Genomic DNA, 18,740 nt, shown 5'->3' with positions numbered 1-18,740 from the left:
TTTCTTTAAGTAAATTTCTTTCAGAATATCTGTACTACTGATAAAAGTTTAAGATAAACGTGTCCTATAAATGATGAAATTTAATATAATAATTAAATGAAAACTAAGCCACCTATGTGTCTGGCTTGCATTCAGAGACCTAGGTATTAAGAGAACCATGGGTCTGTCTGATTGATAAGACTGTATTATCCATTTATATGCTAGTATTGTAGTAAACTGTTTTGGACATTGACCTTAGTAAAATTAATTATGTGGGCAGATTTTATTTATAACTGAGACCTATCAGTTCAGTTCAGTTCAGTTGCTCAGTCGTGTCCAACTCTTTGCGACCCTCCCTGTCCATTACCAACTCCCGGAGTTCACTCAAACTCATGTCCATTGAGTCAATGATGCCATCCAGCCATCTCATCCTCTATCGTACCCTTCTCCTCCTGCCCCCAATCGCTCCCAGCATCAGAGTCTTTTCCAGTGAGTCAACTCTTTGCATGAGGTGGCCAAAGTACTGGAGTTTCAGCTTTAGCATCATTCCTTCCAAAGAACACCCAGGACTGATCTCCTTTAGAATGGACTGGTTGGATCTCTTTTCAGTCCAAGGGACTCTCAAGAGTCTTCTCCAACACCACAGTTCAAAAGCATCAATTCTTCGGCGCTCAGCTTTCTTCACAGTCCAACTCTCACATCCATACATGAACACAGGAAAAACCATAGCCTTGACTAGATGGACCTTTGTTGGCAAATGTCTCTGCTTTTCAATATGCTATCTAGGTTGGTCATAACTTTCCTTCCAAGAAGTAAGCGTCTTTTAATTTCATGGCTGCAATCACCATCTGCAGTGATTTTGGAACCCAAAAAAATAAAGTCTGACACTGTTTCCACTGTTTCCCCATCTATTTCCCATGAAGTGATGGGCCCAGATGCCATGATCTTAGTTTTCTGAATGTTGAGCTTTAAGCCAACTTTTTCACTCTCCACTTTCACTTTCATCAAGAGGCTTTTTAGTTTCTCTTCATTTTCTGCCATAAGGGTTGTGTCATCTGCATATCTGAGGTTATTGATATTTCTCCCGGCAATCTTGATTCCAGCTTGTGCTTCTTCCAGCCCAGCGTTTCTCATGATGTACTCTGTATATAAGTTAAATAAGCAGGGTGACAGTATACAGCCTTGACGTCCTCCTTTTCCTATTTGGAACCAGTCTGTTGTTCCATGTCCAGTTCTAACTGTTCCTTCCTGCCCTGCATACAGGTTTCTCAAGAGGCAGGTCAGGTGGTCTGGTATTCCCATCTCTTTCAGAATTTTCCACAGTTTGTTGTGATTCACACAGTCAAAGGCTTCAATAAAGCAGAAGTAGATGTTTTTCTGGAACTCTCTTGCTTTTTTGATGATCCAGCAGATGTTGGCAATTTGATCTCTGGTTCCTCTGCCTTTTCTAAAACCAGCTTGAACTTCTGGAAGTTCACGGTTCACATATTGCTCAAGCCTGGCTTTGAGAATTTTGAGCATCACTTTACTAGTGTGTGAAATGAGTGCAATTGTGTGGTAGTTTGAGCACTCTTTGGCATTGCCTTTCTTTGGGATTGGAATGAAAACTGACTTTTCCAGTCCTGTGGCCACTGCTGAGTTTTCCAAATTTGCTGGCACATTGAGCGCAGCACTTTCACAGCATCATCTTCCAGGATTTGAAATAGCTCAACTGGAATTTCCACCACCTCCACTAGCTTTGTTCGTAGTGATGCTTCCTAAGGCCCACTTGACTTCACATTCCAGGATGTCTGGCTCTAGGTGAGTGATCTAGGCTGTGCTTTGCTGGAGCAACCATGAAGAGATACTCACGTCCAAGGTATGAGAAACCTAAGTAAGACAGTAGGTGTTGCGAGAGGCATCAGAGGGCAGACACACGAACCATAATCACAGAAAACTAGTCAATCTAATCCCACGGACCACAGCCTTGTCTAACTCAATGAAACTGAGACCTATAACAATTTTTAAAAAGTTTCAAAGCAAAGATCCTTCTGGCTGCCTGCCATCCCTGTTCCACGTTCTGGTAACTATACCTCGGAACATGCTCTAAGATTGGGTCTACCCTCTTTAGTCTTCCTCTCTAGTCTTTAGTGTGTCTCCTCTCCCTCTGCCCTTTACTTGGCCACCAGTACAGATTTGATCTTGTGTCTTTGCTGTCTATAACCTTTATGATTTCTCAGTATTCACTGAAGCCTTCCCTCCTATATATCTTGCCATGGATTCATGATCAATCAATTAAAGAATAACTCTTAGCACAGCAAGAGGTGTCCAAGACCTTGTACCAGCCATGTGACTGACTGGTCGATATTTGTACCATATTGGTTGTTAATAGAGCACAAACCTTACTATTAATTGTTAATATTTTTATTATCACCCCTCCTCCTGACCTGACTCTTAATATATTGAAATGATATGTTTTCAGTATATTGAAATGATACATATCATTGAGTACACTGAAATTATCTACAAATTTTCCCTGTGAACTAACATTTGTCACATTTAGGAGCTGTTTCTTGTTCATTTATATGTGTCCTGTATCTATCACATAACAGGCGCTTACATGTTGATTGACTTAATCATCAAATTAGCCCTGGAGGAGGAAATGGCAACCCGCTCCAATATTCTTGCCTGGAGACTCTCATGGACAGAGGAGCCTGGCAGGCTGCAGTCTACAGGGTCACACAGAGTCGGACATGGTTGAAGTGTCTTCACATGCACACATGCAAGCACATTGTCAAGGACTTCTCTGGTGGCTCAGATGGTAAAGAATCAGCCCGCAATGCAGGAGACCCCTGGTTTGATCCCTGGGTCAGTCTTGAGTCAGGAAGATTCCTAGAGAAGGGAATGACAACCCATTCTAGTATTCTTGCCTGGAGAATTTCATGGACAGAGGAGCCTGGTGGGCTACAGTCCATGGGGTCATAAAGAGTTAGACATGACTGAGTGACTTAACACTTTCACTAAGCACATTATCCGTAGCACACAACCATCCCTCAAAACTGTATTTCCAATTTATAAACAATTCAAAAGCTAAATATTTTGGGTATAGTCCACAAGTTACATGTAGTAGAGCTAGGGTTGAACCCAGATCTGTCTGACTCCAAAGCCCGTGACTTTTTCTAATGCTTCAGAGCACTTCTTTGAAACAGGGATTTATTGAATCCTTTAAAACTATTTAATTAACACTGTAACAATAACAAATTCACTAATCAAAACTGTCTAGCTAGTAAATTTAGCAACTAGTTCATTTGTTTACATAAAATAGCTGGAATATATTTAGGATATAATTAATTTGATAGGCAAAATTAATATAAGTAAAAGATAATATCCTCTTAATAGTAATACTTGACCCACTTAAAAGTTAGTATCACTTTTATAACAATTATGCTTCAAAGCTATCATGTCAATTCATTGTTAGAGATATATGGGACTAATTCACAGTGGTGGTAACGAATAGAAGTTACGCATTTAAGTTGCAGTGTGATAAGATGAGCATATACCCTTAAGGATTATTCTATACTAGAATAGTAATGTTTGGAATCTTCATACCTTATGTAAAGGTATGTGGACCAGAAGTCTTTTATGAGGAGAAGATACACATGCTCTCACATTTATGTTTATATATTTATTTCCAATTGCTGTTAAAGCAGGATAAATTTCACCTGGGACTCATTTTGTTGCTATCTTTAACTTTATCCATGCTAGAAATGGTATCTTTTAAAAGTGCTGATTATACTAGAGAATATCTCTGGTAGGTTACAACAAAAGAAAACAAAATCCCCAAACGTCTTGTGATCCAGTATCTGAAAAAGATTGCTAGGTTGATCTGTATCTAATCTGCCCTTCATTTTTTGTTTTTTGCTTTGCTCAGTTACAGCATTAATATATAATTCTTAGCTTCTGGTTAAGACTTATGTTACTTGGTCTTTTATGTAATATAAATTCTTATTATAATGTATAAGAATGTAAGAAGTATTATGGGTTCAGAATCTCACTTTAAAAAAAATAGATGAATAGGAAAACAAAGATAGCAAGTGATAGTTTTTCCTCCAGAAATCTCTCTCCACCTCTCCCTCTTTTTTCCTTCAAAAAAGATAGTTTGTTGTTTACACTTATTTTAAAAGAAGGTATCCACACTTTAAAAATAAACAGAATCCCAGAATCTTAAAGCCTTTTTTTAAAAGTAAACTTTTTAATTGGAAATAATTTTAGATTTACTAGAGGCTTTAAAATTCTTTATACAAATTTTATGTGAATGATATGCCAAATTTTTCTGAATTGAGCTCATAGTGCCAAGGCCAGATGCATGACTCTTAAATGTAACTGTCATGGGAGTTAAGAAGTTGCTACTTTGAAAACAATGAGAAAACAGTAAAAGACTTTCACTCGATTAAGTTCATTCCGGAGGCAACGATGTTAATTTAACAGACTCTGAGACACCATTTATGTTTTGGGGGGAATTTTAGCTCTCTGGGTGTAATTAAGGAAACAATTACTAGTTATATGCAAGAATTCTGGATGAATTAAGAATTAATTAGGAAACAACCTTAAACTTGGCATCGACTCTGTATTTGGTTCTAGTTCTGAATGGTTTCTGCATAATTTAAAAAAAACAAAAGTAGCACTAGCCACTATTGGGTGTTCCTAATGAAATAAAAATTAATGAAGTGATTTTACTGTGTATAAACCATACCATTGAAAGATAGACTATGTGTAGTATTAAGTACATGTAGTATTTGAGTTTTAAAAAACCCAAGAAGGAGTTTGGTAAACAAAAAGTTCTTTGTGACTTTTGAAGGAAATGACAAAGATAAAAGATGTAGATCTTAATACCAATGTTATATATATATCATAGAGAAATTTTAAAACCTAAAGTCATGAAAATGTTCACTTTCTTTTAGGATACTAAGTTAAAGTAGCTTCTTGCTGTTACGAAAAACATAGATAAGTTAATTTGCTATTAATTTAAAATATGAACTTTTTTCTTATTAGGTCATGCGCTTAAACCTCAGGTTTCCTCTATCTTTACATCATTTTTGGATGGATTAAAAAAGTTTTATATTACAAAGGTAAGGGTTTTTTAATGCTTAGGATATTGATTAATTTTGTTTCTTGCATTCTCTTCCTTAAACACACCTGTTATGCTTTTCCATGTTGCTGTGTGCATTTCATAATTGTTATTTTTTATGTTGTAATAAATATTTAATCAAGCAACTCAAGTACACGTTCAATTTCAGGAAATATAAACTCTTTCTCAGATTTGAACTGCCTGAAATAACATTGCATTGAATATTTTATGCATACAGTGTTTTTTATAGTTTGAATTTTTTCCTTCATAGTAGATATCTAGAAGTGAAATAAAAGTAGCAGTTTTTTTAAACTTTTGACCAGTGGCGATGCACATGTGCCATTTTTTGGTTGCATCCTTGCACATGTGGAATTTTTTCTTTTGTTTTAAGTTTAGTAAATCCAGGGGGAAGATAGTACTTTATTTTAGTTGCTATTTCTTGAAACTCCAGTGAAACTGACCATTTCCCTGTATTTCCTAGACATAATTTCTTTTGTGAATTAGTTGAATGCGGTTATTTTGCTAGGGGTAGCAGATTTGTGGAGTTTTTGTTTGTTTAAGGGGGGATGGCTTAATGCTTTGCTGTGTGTCTTTTGAATAATGAAATTATTAGATGCCTTTTTCATAAATGTTATAAGTAGTTTTTCGAGTCAGACGACTTCTTTTTAATAAGGTTTCATTTTTTGGTACAAAATTTTCTAATTTTTATCTTTCCTGTGATTGTTTAATGACTCTTAAACTTAGAAAAAGCCTGCCTTCCTCCAGAACTACGATAAAGGCCATTTCCTTCTCTCTCTCACATTTTTATATTAGGAATTTTAAGAAATATTATCTTTATTACTGTTTGAATTTATTTCAATTTTATGGTATGAGATAACTAAATTAACCTTCATCTCCTGCTCCCCCCTGATTGTTAACTAGTTGTTATAACATCATTAAGTAACCTGTCCCTCCTTTTCTTATGTTGATTTGCCATGTCTAAGACATTTTATTACATACTTATCTAAGAAAATGACATTCTAATGTATTAGATTCTTTTTAATGAGTTTTTGTTCTTGAAAAATTAAGGGAATTTAATTTTGTAGATCTAATTTTCCCTCTTATTTTTCAGAATTTTCCTTGTTATCACCATTATCTACCTGTTCATAATCCTAGAAAAACTTTAGAAACTCTTCATCATTTTAGAAAGCTTATTGATATTTTTTATTAAAATTGCAACAGCAGCAGTTTGTATATTAATTTGAGCAAGAACTGACTGATTTATAATTCTTAGTTTATATGCTTGGGAATGTATGTTTTCCTAACAAAGTTATGTATTTCCTGTTAAGATTATTCTTAGATATGTTGTATTTTTAATTGAAGATGTAAGATTTCCTTTGAAAATACTAGTTAGAAAGAAGTTATTGGTGGTATTTAAGGATGCTGTTGGTTTTTTACTTCCCTGCCACCAAACGTCCTCAATTTAATGATACTAATTATGTTCTTTCATTTTGGTAGTTTTATTTGATTCTTTGGTACATTTATAATTCTTGCAAGTTATTTCTTGTATTTCCTTACCAATATATCATTGTAATTGACACCTCAGCATACTTTGAAATGAAGCAGTTTTCCATAGTACTGTTCTATTGTAATAACCTAAACAGGTACATTAAGCATTCTTTTTGATTGACGTATAAAATTCCAAAGCTCAAATTTTAAAGAGCTGGTATGTTTGAGCTGAGATCAAAAGAAAAAAAGAGCAAAATGTATTTTGATTTATTGTTTTGTAGGCTTAAACTTATCAGTAATAATAATATTCTTTTGTAGTTTAAAGGATTTGATCCAAATCAGCTAAGTGTCGCTACATTACTGTTTGAGGGGGACCGTGAGAAGGTTCTTCAGCATGAAAAGCAAGTGTATGACATCGCTGCAAAATTTGGGTATGGCTTTAAGTTCATAATGCCAAGAGAAAGTTAAACTGAAATTCTGGTGTCTCCAAGCAATTGTTAATGTACTCTTTTAAATATTAAATTTGTGTTCATAAATGATAGTCAACTTAAAATGTTGTGTTGGTTTGTAGGAAGCTAAATTGGTATGTTGCTCTTACTATTCTAATGATATACATGACATAGTGAATCTTTTATTGTATTTTCTCATTAATGATAATTTTATAACTGTTTGTTGTGCTAAGTGAAGTAGAAAAAAGCTCAGTCATGTTGCTATTTAGTGGTAATAGTATATGTATAAAACATGCTATGTTTTTAAAAGGAAACTGTGTTTAATCAAAACTGTTTGATAAATTATCTGTACTCCACCCCCTGTCACTTACTGTTTTGTGCTAGTATAAAGAAACAGAAAACATTTCACATTTATAACCAACTGAATAATGATTGGGTGGTTTCTGTCTGTCTGTTTGATGGATTATAAGATTGATGGATGAGAACTATAGTGAAAATGCCATTTATCAGGACTACATTTCCTTCCTTTCATTTTTAAGTACATAATAAACTGACAGTTTTCTGGATACCAGTCTTTTTTTTTTTTTTTTCCTTCCTAATTTCAGAGGTTAAAATATATCATATACATTATCTTTAATCTGGGTTCTATATAAATATTTACTTTTATTTCCCCTCCCCTTTTTTTTTTGCTGTTCTTTATGAGAACAAATGAACACTTAATTTGGAGCCATGTGTCTTAGAATGCTCTGCTTTTATGTGCTTTCCTCATATATAATATTCAGTCCTTTGTCTTTAGGGTTTTCTGAACTTAGTATTAAAGTGTAGTATTCTTAGAGAGAAAAAGATCTCGGGCTTAATTTTTAGTTTACCTTTGAATTGTGCTTGATTATTGCAAAATAATCTTTCAGTTTTATTTTTGCCCTCTTCTAAAATTGGCTAGTGGAATTATACTTTTTTTAGTAAAAGCTAAAATTCATTAATCTTTCACTGTTTCTTCTCCTTAGTACTTTTTGGGAACTATTGATGTTTTAACCAAATTAGTTAAAAGTACTATAAAAATTTATTTAATGATTGGATGGCTTAGATATCAGGTTAACTCTGAAATTTTTTGAAATGTACATGTACATATTTTTTAGTTTCCAAGTTATGTGGAGTACGTATGCAATTTGATTTGAAAACTTTTTTCTTAAAACCCATGTTATTAGTGAGAAACAATTAAGGAGATTCAAATGAAAACCTGATCACTGTAAGGTTAAATTTGCTTACGTTAATCTTGCTACTTCCCATCCCCACCTCTGTGCACACACACACAAATTGCACTTTATAGACTATAATTATAATCTCAGTACGGAGTAACCAGCAAATCATTACTAGTTATGTGGCACATATCCTGTTATACTGGGTACAGGATGGTGACAAAAGACCTTTTTGTCCTAATGCACACATAATTTTTATATTATGTCTCTTGGGGCATCACCATTGATGCCTGGTATATACTAGATGCTTGATTAAATATTTGCTGAAAGGATTAATGAAACCAGAATATTTTCCCCTGGCATCTTCTGCTTTTTTTATGCCTGATTACTATGGCACCCTTAAAACAGTGTGTTTTAATCTTCAGGTATTTATCTAAACCGTTTTGTCAGTTTTATTTAATTTGAACTGTCAGCTGTGGTGAACTGGCTTTTCATGTAATGCCAGTTTTGTTTTTCTCATATAACATCAGCCATTTACAGCTTAACAGTAAGAGTGAATCTTAAGATGATTCAGCTCTCTTTATATACTGATAGTGAGACCCAGCAGAGAAGGCAGTGGCACCCCACTCCAGTTCTCTTGCCTGGAAAATCCCATGGACGGAGGAGCCTGGTGGGCTGCTGTCTATGGGGTCACACAGAGTCGGACACGGCTGAAGCGACTTAGCAGCAGCAGCAGCAGCAGTGAGACCCAGAACTACTGATTTAATTGCAGCAATTTGTTTATACTAAAAAGAATTTGTATCAAATTCATCCATTAAAAATAGATTATAGTAAATGAGATATCTATTTAAAGCAATGGTAAAGGGAGTGTAGTTTTTTTGTTACTGTTATTTGTGACTTCTTAATTATGTTTTGTAATTAGTTTTGTAGTATACTTTCATCTGGTGCCCTTCATTTAGATGAAGAAGTCTGTATTGAATAACTCCGTGCTATCTCTAGGCAGATGACTTAGGGCTCTTTTGATTTTTTGATACTTACATCTTCATGTGGTTTTCTAGTAGAAGTCCTGGTTTTTCCCTAGTTTTCTCTAGGCACTAGTTCTTTGTTTCAGCCACTGAAGATTCAAGCATATTTTTATTTAAGATGCTACCCTGCCAACTCCTATTCCTTAATCATTTCTCCTACATGATTAGCTGAAGGAAAGCATCACTAAGTTTCTCTCTAATGAAGTTTTCATAAGTTAGTTTAGCTTACATATTTTGTTTTGAATTAGGGCATTGTTAACCTGTACTTTGTTTTCTGTTCTTTTGTTTCATCCTCTGTTTCTACCACAGTTGAGAACTTTTTTGTGTATTATCTTAGCAGTTTACCTTTTTGCTTTCCACTCCCACCCAAACACTGTTAAATACCTTTGAACACATATGATCCAACAGAATATAATAGCAAATGTTGAATAATCGTACTCTGGTTGTTTATCTATGTTTGCTGGTAACATATTTTAAATTCTATAAAAACTAAGCAGAATAAACATTGCCTGTCACCAACCGTGACAGATGTGTTGACATATAGCATAGAACTTAAGGTAATATATTACTCTTTTTAAAGGGTTATACTTAAAGTGTGACTTTTAAAGTGCTTAAGTTGTTTGACGTAATTTAACGTGAGTGATTAGGTTCACCAGATGGCTCTTTTATGTAAAAAAATTGTCTCACTCCTCTTTCAGTAGTCTTCCTAGTCCTTCATGAAACAGCGTTAAATTTGTTTAAGACCCTTGTTAATTGATATTTAAAATTTCTGGTAGAGGGGTAAGAAGTAGGGGATGGATAACATAAGGCAGTTGAAATTAAGTATAGTTTTTTGAAATGGCTGCAAAAGTGGCAAGTTACAAGCATTTAATCTAAGCCCTACTATGGTTTACATATTGTATCTTAAATAATTCTGGCTGGTAAGATACTTTATCTTAAAGTAATTCTGAAAGCCTTTAAAAAAAAATAGAGCTTCCAAAAAGCTAAATTTGTAGGGAAACCTGTTATTCAGAAAAGCAAAGCCAGAGCAGCTTTTCTTTGCAGAGGTTTATGAATTTAGGATGGACATCTAGTTTTTTCCTATTTTAGATTAAAAAAAAAAAAAAAAAGCATATTTCTGTACTTTGTTGTACTAGATTCCAAGTGAAACAGGTTCTTTTTTCCCTTTGTCAGATTTAGAAGAGGATCTAAAGAAAAATAGCTTTGACCTGGGACTGCAAAGTTGAACTCTTTCTCATCTTGATATATATGGATGCTATATTTTATATCAGTAGGCCAGATATTAAAATGATAGACAGGTCTGCTAAATGTTTATACCTGTTACTTCTCACCAAGTACATACTCAGAATGCAGCTTCTCAAAGATTCCCAGCAATGATCTCTTGCACCCTTTCTTAGTCTTCACTCTCCTTTACGTGAACTGTGTTTCTTCTATCAATAGGGTTTTTCCTCTCTTGGAGTCAGTGTCTGACTCCAGTTCATATCTACCTGAGGTATGGGTTCGTCTGTTTTTTTTTTTTTTTTAATTTGTCATGATTTTATTAAATGTATATACATTTTGAATATTGTTTATCCTGTTATTTTTCCCACAATTTTGATAACTTCATGATATATGCTTATTGTTTAAAAAGTGAACAGAGAAAATTGCAGAGAAAAAGTAATAATCACTTAAAAATCTTCTCTTTAACGGCCACCGTCATTATCATTTCAGTGAGTGAATTTCCAAGGAGCACTTAATCTTTCTCTTTGCCAGTGATTTTTGTTGTCGAAACTATCATGTAGTAAGTTTACAGATGTACTGGTATCTACTTCTGTATTTCTTTTGATCCTGGTTACATATGCTGCACTGTTCAAGTGTTGTTGCTCAGTCAAGTCCAGCTCTTTGTGACTCCATAGACTGTAGCCTGCCAGGCTCCTCCCTCCATGGGGTTTTCCAGCCAAGAGTACTGGAGTTGGTTGCCATTTCCTTCTCTGGGTTCATCTGTTTTTTTCCAAGCACTTGCCACAGCAATTTTCTGACTAGTTTCCTTTTTGTTTTGGAACTTTATTTGACTCCCTACCCCCACCTCATATCCATACGCATCCAACCCAGAACTGTCTTCTGTTTCTCCTTACTTTTCAATCTCAGCTGCTTGATGTAAATTGTTTTCCTTGCTCATTAACATTCTACTAACAAACACCTCCCCTTTGTTTCTTTATACCCTGTTCCCATGTAGTTCTAGATTGGAGGTGTTCCTATTAAGTCTTTACTACTTCTTCGGGATGATACTAATTTATGTGTATCCAACTATAATACTGGCATATCTGATCATAGGCAATACGTCCTAGCTTACAAGTGTCTTACAGTATTTCCTCAGATGTGGGTTTGATCCCTAGGTCCGAAAGATCTCTTGGAGGCATATGTGCTTAATCACTCAGTCGTGTCGGACTCTTTATGAACCCATGGACTGTAGCCCTCCAGGTTCCTCTGTCCATGGGATTCTCCAGGCAAGAATGCTGGAGTGGGTTGCCATTTCCTTCTCCAGGGGATCTTCCTGACCCAGGGATTGAACCCGGGTCTCCTACATTGCAGGCAGATTCTTTACCATCTGAGTTACCATGGAGGCCCTTTTGCCTGGAGAATCCCATAGACAGAGGAGCCAGGCAGGCTACAGTCCATAGGATCACAAAGAGTCAGACTTGACTGAAGTAACTTAGCATGCATGCACGCATGCACATTTGTATAGAACAAAGGTACATATACATTGTATTATTTACTTACTGCCTACTGCCAACTTCAGGCAAAACATTGAGGGGAAGAAAGGAAGAAAGGAAGGCATTAATTGAATTCATAAGAGAAATGAGAAGAGGCTCAAAACCTGAGTCTTAAGCAATACCTCGGTTAAGGGCTCAGCATCCTGAGACCAAGAAGGTGCAGCTAGTGTATTGAGAGTGGAAGTCGCTTCAGTTGCGTCTGACTCTTGGCGACCCCATGGACTGTAGCCCTCCAGGCTCCTCTATCCATGGAATTCTCCAGGCAAGAATACTGGAATGGGTAGCCATTCCTTCTCCAGGGGATCTTCTCAACCCAGGGATCGAACCCAGGTCTCCTACCTTGCAGGTGGATTCTTGATCATCTGAGCCATCAGGGAATCTCCTAGTGTATTGAGAAGAGAGACATGAAAGTTAACCCTCAGTCATGGCCCAAGAAAGCCACAAGAAAAGATATTTTTCCTGTTCATTTTTATTGAGGGATTTTTAGTGGGTGCTTGGAGAGTTTGGAGTAAGTTTTGTTTAGTTGACTGAAACTACTTAAATTTTAATTTCTGCTTAATGGTAGAAAAAAGCAAAATCAAAGACTCTGTATTGAAGGTAGTAGAAATCAGTCTTTCCTAGTCTTTTAAAATTAGAATGACTTTAACATTTTACTTGGACTGAAATATACATTATATGGGATTAATTCTAACTAGATCACCAAATACATCTGCTATGTATAAAATTACTTTCCAGTTGAAATGGATATGTTCATACTACTGCTCTTGTACCTATCTGTATGATGCTTCATAAATTTTAATATATCTGTATGTTTTGTCTGTCTTTTAAATGATAAGTCCCATAAAGTAAACACCATGTCTAATATTCCAGATGCTATATGCTCAAGTATTCAAGAAACTTCTTGGTGTTAGAAGATAGTAGTCATTCATTGCAAATCTTTATATATGAATAAGACTATAATACATGAATATACAGATTAGAATATGAGTTAAATAGTATTTTAAGTATCTTGTCCTTGTGAAGATTATTTAAGCTTATTTCTCATGGCTGAGTCTCTGTTCTTTTTACAGTCTGAATAGAATTGGTTGAGTTTATATCACTCAGGTTTACTAGTTTGGTGGCTATAAAAGTTTAAAATTAATTACCAAACTGAATATTAAAAATTCTTTTGTCCAAGCCTGTTCTCTTGATAGCACATTTATACCTTTATGATAAATGAGATTGAAATTAAAATGAGATGTAATGTAATATGTGTTAACCTTATAAGCAGTTATCTTGAGGTATTGATCAGTTTGGCTAGTAATATTTATTTTGAATAGTTCATGTGAAATATATTTAATTACAGGGGATTGGCAGCTGGGGAAGATAATGGACAGAGAGGTTATTTGTTGACCTATGTCATTGCATACATTCGAGTAAGTTATCTCATATTTCTCTTGTCTTTTTATGTTGCAAACAATACATTTTCTTATTTTAAGTGAATAAAATTTTCTGTATTTTCTTAAATTTTAACCTATTGTAACTTAACATGAGTCTGTGATTTTTCTACTTTATAAAGTTTTCTTTCATACCTTTGCACTTCTGTGGTGGCTTACGACTCTTTCCAGTTTTGATATTAGAACAGAATTGTACTCTGGGTAAAAAATTTAGTATTATAAGTTACTTATTATATAAGCAATATATTTTATATGCTATAAAACATATTTTCCTAGCTGAGATGGGTCCAGATGTTTTATCTATTTAGTCACTACAAAGAGAAACACTCTATTCTTGAGTTTATTTTTAAAGAAAAGTTGATTTGAAGAAGATATCTTTTCCTTTCTCTAGTCCCCTCTGCCCGTGACTTCCCTATCTCCCTGCTCCATTGATCCTAATGATCACTTTTTGGTATTGGTCAATTTGCTGTTTATTTAGGCACTAAAATCTATCCTGCTGGTGTTCTCTGTGTACACACAGGCAGTTCCTGGGTAGAGACTGCATTCATTAGAGAAATATTTGAGTACCTACCATGTTTAGGCACTCCACCTGGTGCCAAAGGCACAGAGGAAAACAAGACAAAGTTTCTGTCCTCCTGGAGGTTGTATCTTGGACTTGGGACCACTTTCCCATACTCTTTTGATGTAGATTGTAAAGAGTCCAGAAGGTTAAATTAGAAACACGAAGTACTTACTAACAATGAACAAGAAATACTACTGATATTATGGACTTCTGCATCTTTTATAATTCCTTGATTTTTGTGTGTGTGTCTTAACAGGATTTGGGTTTGGAATACTATATATTAGGAGAATCTTTTGAGACTTCTGCTCCTTGGGACAGGTAAAATGAAACAAAATGCCTGATATTATTAAAATATGCTGTACAAGTTGCTAGACTAATTTATCTTTGTGTGTGAATATGTAAACTTCTAAAATTTTGTAAAGAAGCATTGAAAAAAGGTAATCACTTTTATTTAAATTAGTATCTTCATCAGAATGTCATATTTGCAAGCCATTTAAAAAATTTTAGATTTGCTCATGCCCCGTAGAAGGACGGTATTACTGAAATTTAAATTTTAAAGAATTTTATTGAACACTAAATGTCATTGTGTGGTTTGACTTAGCTTTGATTTAAATTCTTAAATGGTTAATATGCTTAAATGTTCTCTAGAAAGTCTCCCCAAAATACAGCCTCCTATTGTAACATATCATTTAGCTTTTGATATTTGTATGTGTACTATTAAGCAAGATCTTAACTGGAATTTAACTGATTTCTGAAAGAAATCCAATTTTAAGAAACTGTAATTTCTGTTTTAAAATTACATACATGTATACATACAAATATTGGTTAGGGAAATATAATAAATGCTGATTAGGAAATGTGAAATGGCTTTATTAAAAATAGACCTATGAGTTAACTCATTCAGTAAATAGGAAATTCTTGAAATTGTCAGTACATTTTTATTCTGGGTACATTTTACTTTTTCTTTATAAAATTTACTATTTTAAATCTGTAATAAAGCATATAAGATCCAACAGATCCCACTGAACACACCTGTTAGGAGTTACCTACCTTAACATTTTTGTTCGACCTTAACCTCATTTTTTTTCCTCCCCCAGAAAACTTTTTACTTTTCTACATTGTCTTCATCTGCTATGAGTTTTGACTTCAATGTATTGATGCTAATACTCCATGCACCATAAGATAGTAATCAAATTTAGAGTATCAGTCTGTTAAATTCATAGCATTCAGTTTTGGATGCTAAATATTAATAGGGGGAATAAATCTTATAAATAAAAAGAATTATCACCTCATCCACATCTGACACTTTTGAACAGCAGATATAGTTTGGGAGCTGTTCATAGTTGTCTCAGAGACCACTTTAGTCTTTAATACTTTTCCTTACTGGGGAAAATGGGTTAGTGTAGTATTACTTCTTCAGTATTATGAATTTCCTTGTCATCAATTCCTGCTAACTGATGATTTCCCTTTTGTCTTTAAACTCTTCCAACTGTGGAAACTGATCATGCACTCTCTCTTCATTTTTCTTTATCCTTTGCTTGTATATTCTGACATATTTTTTCAACTCACTGACTATTATCTGTTTTATACAGGGCTACATGATTAGTTTTCATTTAAAACAATGTCTTCAGCTAAAGTATTAATAAATAAAACTAAGGGAAAACAGCTGTATTCCTGACTTAAAATTTACTTGTTACCATTTAGTAACTTACTTTCTCTTAAACCTTTAGCTAGGTAGAGACCATATTTAGCAGCAAACCATGGGATTGGAGTCTTCAACCCTCCCTCATACATTATTAGATTGCTTGGCCTTTTTGTGCATAAATCTCTTAAGAGATTATGGGTCTTACTAGTTTTTATGCGTTCCTCTGTGGCCTTAGTACAGTGACTGCACCTGTTAGGTGCTCAGTGTGTATTCTGTATAAAGTCCTGTGAATGAACTCTGGAACAGTGTAAGAATGTAGCCTATAAAAATAGCTGCTTAAGAGATCCAAGTTGGAGATTAGAAGATTTTAGAGATACCAGCTTGAGATTTGTGATTAAAACCAAAGGAGAAGATACAATTTCAGGCAAATGAATGAAAGAAAAAAGAAGGCCTGAGAAAGAACTCCAGGGAACCCCAGCATTGAAGGGATACAAACAAAGATTCATTTAAGTCATCCAAATAAGAGTTAACAAAGGAAATTAAGGATTACAGTCTAGAAGATCTGGAGGAAAACCACTGCTGTGAGAGGAGCCAAGGGAAATTTTGTTCAATGAAGAAATGGTCAGTAGTGTTAAATTAGCTAATAAGGTCAGGTAAGAATTTAAAGGCAATGCCAAAGAATGCTCAGACTACCGCACAATTGCAGTCATCTCACAGGCTAGTAAAGTAATGTTCAAAATTCTCCAAGCCAGGCTTCAGCAATACGTGAACCGTGAACTTCCAGATGTTCAAGCTGGTTTTGGAAAAGGCAGAGGAACCAGAGACCAATTGCCAACATCTGCTGGATCATGGAAAAAGCAGGAGAGTTCCAGAAAAACATCTATTTCTGCTTTATTGACTATACCAAAGCCTTGGACTGTGTGGATCACAATAAACTGTGGAAAATTCTGAAAGAGATGGGAATACCAGACCACCTGACCTGCCTCTTGAGAAATTTGTATGCAGGTCAGGAAGCAACAGTTAGAACTAGACATGGAACAACAGATGGGGTCCAAATAGGAAAAGGAGTACGTCAAGGCTGTATATTGTCACCCTGCTTATTTAACTTTTATGCAGAGTACATCATGAGAAATGGTGGGCTGGAAGAAGCACAAGCTGGAATCAAGATTGCCGGGAGAAATATCAATAACGTCAGATATGCAGATGACACCACCCTTATGGCAGAAAGTGAAGAAGAACTAAAGAGCCTCTTGATGAAAGTGAAAGAGGAGAGTGAAAACATTGGCTTAAAGCTCAACATTCAGAAAATGAAGGTCATGGCATCTGGTCCCGTCACTTCATGGGAAATAGATGGGGAAACAGTGGAAACAGTGTCAGACTTTATTTTTGGGGGCTCCAAAATCACTGCAGATGGTGATTGCAGCCATGAAATTAAAAGATGCTTACTCCTTGGAAGGAAAGTTATGACCAACCTAGATAGCATATTGAAAAGCAGAGACATTACTTTGCCAACAAAGGTCCATCTAGTCAAGACTATGGTTTTTCCAGTAGTCATGTATGGATGTAAGAGTTGGACTGTGAAGAAAGCTGAGCACCGAAGAATTGATGCTTTTGAACTATGGTGTTGGAGAAGACTCTTGAGAGTCCCTTGGACTGCAAGGAGATCCAACTAGTCCATTCTAAAGGAGATCAGCCCTGGGATTTCTTTGGAAGGAATGATGCTAAAGCTGAAACTCCAGTACTTTGGCCACCTCATGCGAAGAGTTGACTCATTGGAAAAAGACTCTGATGCTGGGAGGGATTGGGGGCAAGAGGAGAAGGGGACGACAGAGGATGAGATGGCTGGATGGCATCGCTGACTCGATGGACGTGAGTCTGAGTGAACTCTGGGAGTTGGTGATGGACAGGGAGGCCTGGCGTGCTGCGATTCATGGGGTCGAAAGAGTTGGACATGACTGAGCAACAGCACTGAACTGAACTGAAGAATTTAAAAGTATACACAGTTATGTTTACCTCATATATAATGATTGGTCCAAATGGACTGTATTGACCTTTGCATGAGCTTTGTGAGAATTATACAAATAATTTCTAGAAAGTATCTCATTCAAGTAGTACATAAATTCCATTTTCTAGAGTCATAATAAAGAACTTACTAGCTTTATAAATTTGTAATGCACATTAACTCCTAAAGATATTAAGGTTAAGCAGGTTTTATTTATCTGCCTTAAGCTCTCACAGAATAAAGCAGAATTTAACTTCAATATTGTTTTGTAAAGTCAGAATTTATAGAATTTTTAGATACTATATTTATAAAATTGACATGCTAATAAAACACTACAACCTTTTTCATATTTATATTTTATTTGTTCTTCTTATTGGAAATAAAGGTAACTTTTGGTCATCTTCTATGTTCTAAAGACCAAGGTTTAAAACACAGAATCATCATCAATATGTAGCCATAATATTTATTGGAGAATAAAATGCCTTATGTATACTTTGAGTCTTATTTTCCAGATGAAACAAAATATATGGTTATAAAAATATGTTACAACTCACATTAAAAAATTGATTAATATTGTTAAATATTGCCAGTCTTCCTTCCCCTTTAAGAACTTGCCTTGCTTTTCTGTTTTCATTGACTTATAATATTAAATAATCTGGCATAACTTTACACATAATTTGTATCCAGTAAGTCTTTGTTGAGCTGGATTTTATCCTAGTGCTTGAAAATAATCTATTGAACATTTGGTATAATAGTGTGATTGCTAATGCAATTCTTTTTAAATTAGGGAAGACTTCTTAGACATGGGTATAGATTGTGTGTGGGGAGGGGGTTTTGTGCACGTGCATGCACAAGGCCAGTCATGTTAGACCCTTTGTGACTCCATGTACTGTAGCCCATCAGGCTCCCATGTTCATGGAATTTTCCAGTCAAGAATACTGGAGTGGGTTGCCATTTCCTTCTCTAGGGGATTTTCCCAACCCCGGGATTGAACCCGCGTCTCCTACATTGGCAGGCGGATTCTTTACCACTAGCACCAACTGGGGTATTCCTATAACCCAGAATTGAATTTTCATTAATATTTTCTTTAGAACTTTT

At 35.1% G+C, this 18,740-nt stretch overlaps 1 protein-coding gene across 7 annotated transcripts in view; it reads left to right on the top strand.

Moving 5' to 3' along the window:
* The window catches only part of AGPS (alkylglycerone phosphate synthase), a 139,561-nt gene that overhangs the window by 82,641 nt on the left and 38,180 nt on the right, over positions 1-18,740 (top strand). For all 7 annotated transcript variants that reach the window (XR_009491137.1, XR_009491136.1, XR_009491139.1 and 4 more), the window contains 4 exon segments: positions 5,011-5,087; positions 6,893-7,005; positions 13,343-13,412; positions 14,252-14,313. Coding sequence is in view for 4 of the 7 variants with exons in the window: in XM_059876460.1 (XP_059732443.1) it covers positions 5,011-5,087; positions 6,893-7,005; positions 13,343-13,412; positions 14,252-14,313 (322 nt within the window). In the remaining 3 variants the exon portion in view is untranslated.

Source organism: Bos taurus, chromosome 2 (genome assembly GCF_002263795.3).
Source record: "Bos taurus isolate L1 Dominette 01449 registration number 42190680 breed Hereford chromosome 2, ARS-UCD2.0, whole genome shotgun sequence".
NCBI lineage: Eukaryota > Metazoa > Chordata > Mammalia > Artiodactyla > Bovidae > Bos > Bos taurus.
The sequence above is the reverse complement of the archived record's forward strand: the minus strand, read 5'-3'. Positions and strand labels throughout refer to the sequence as shown.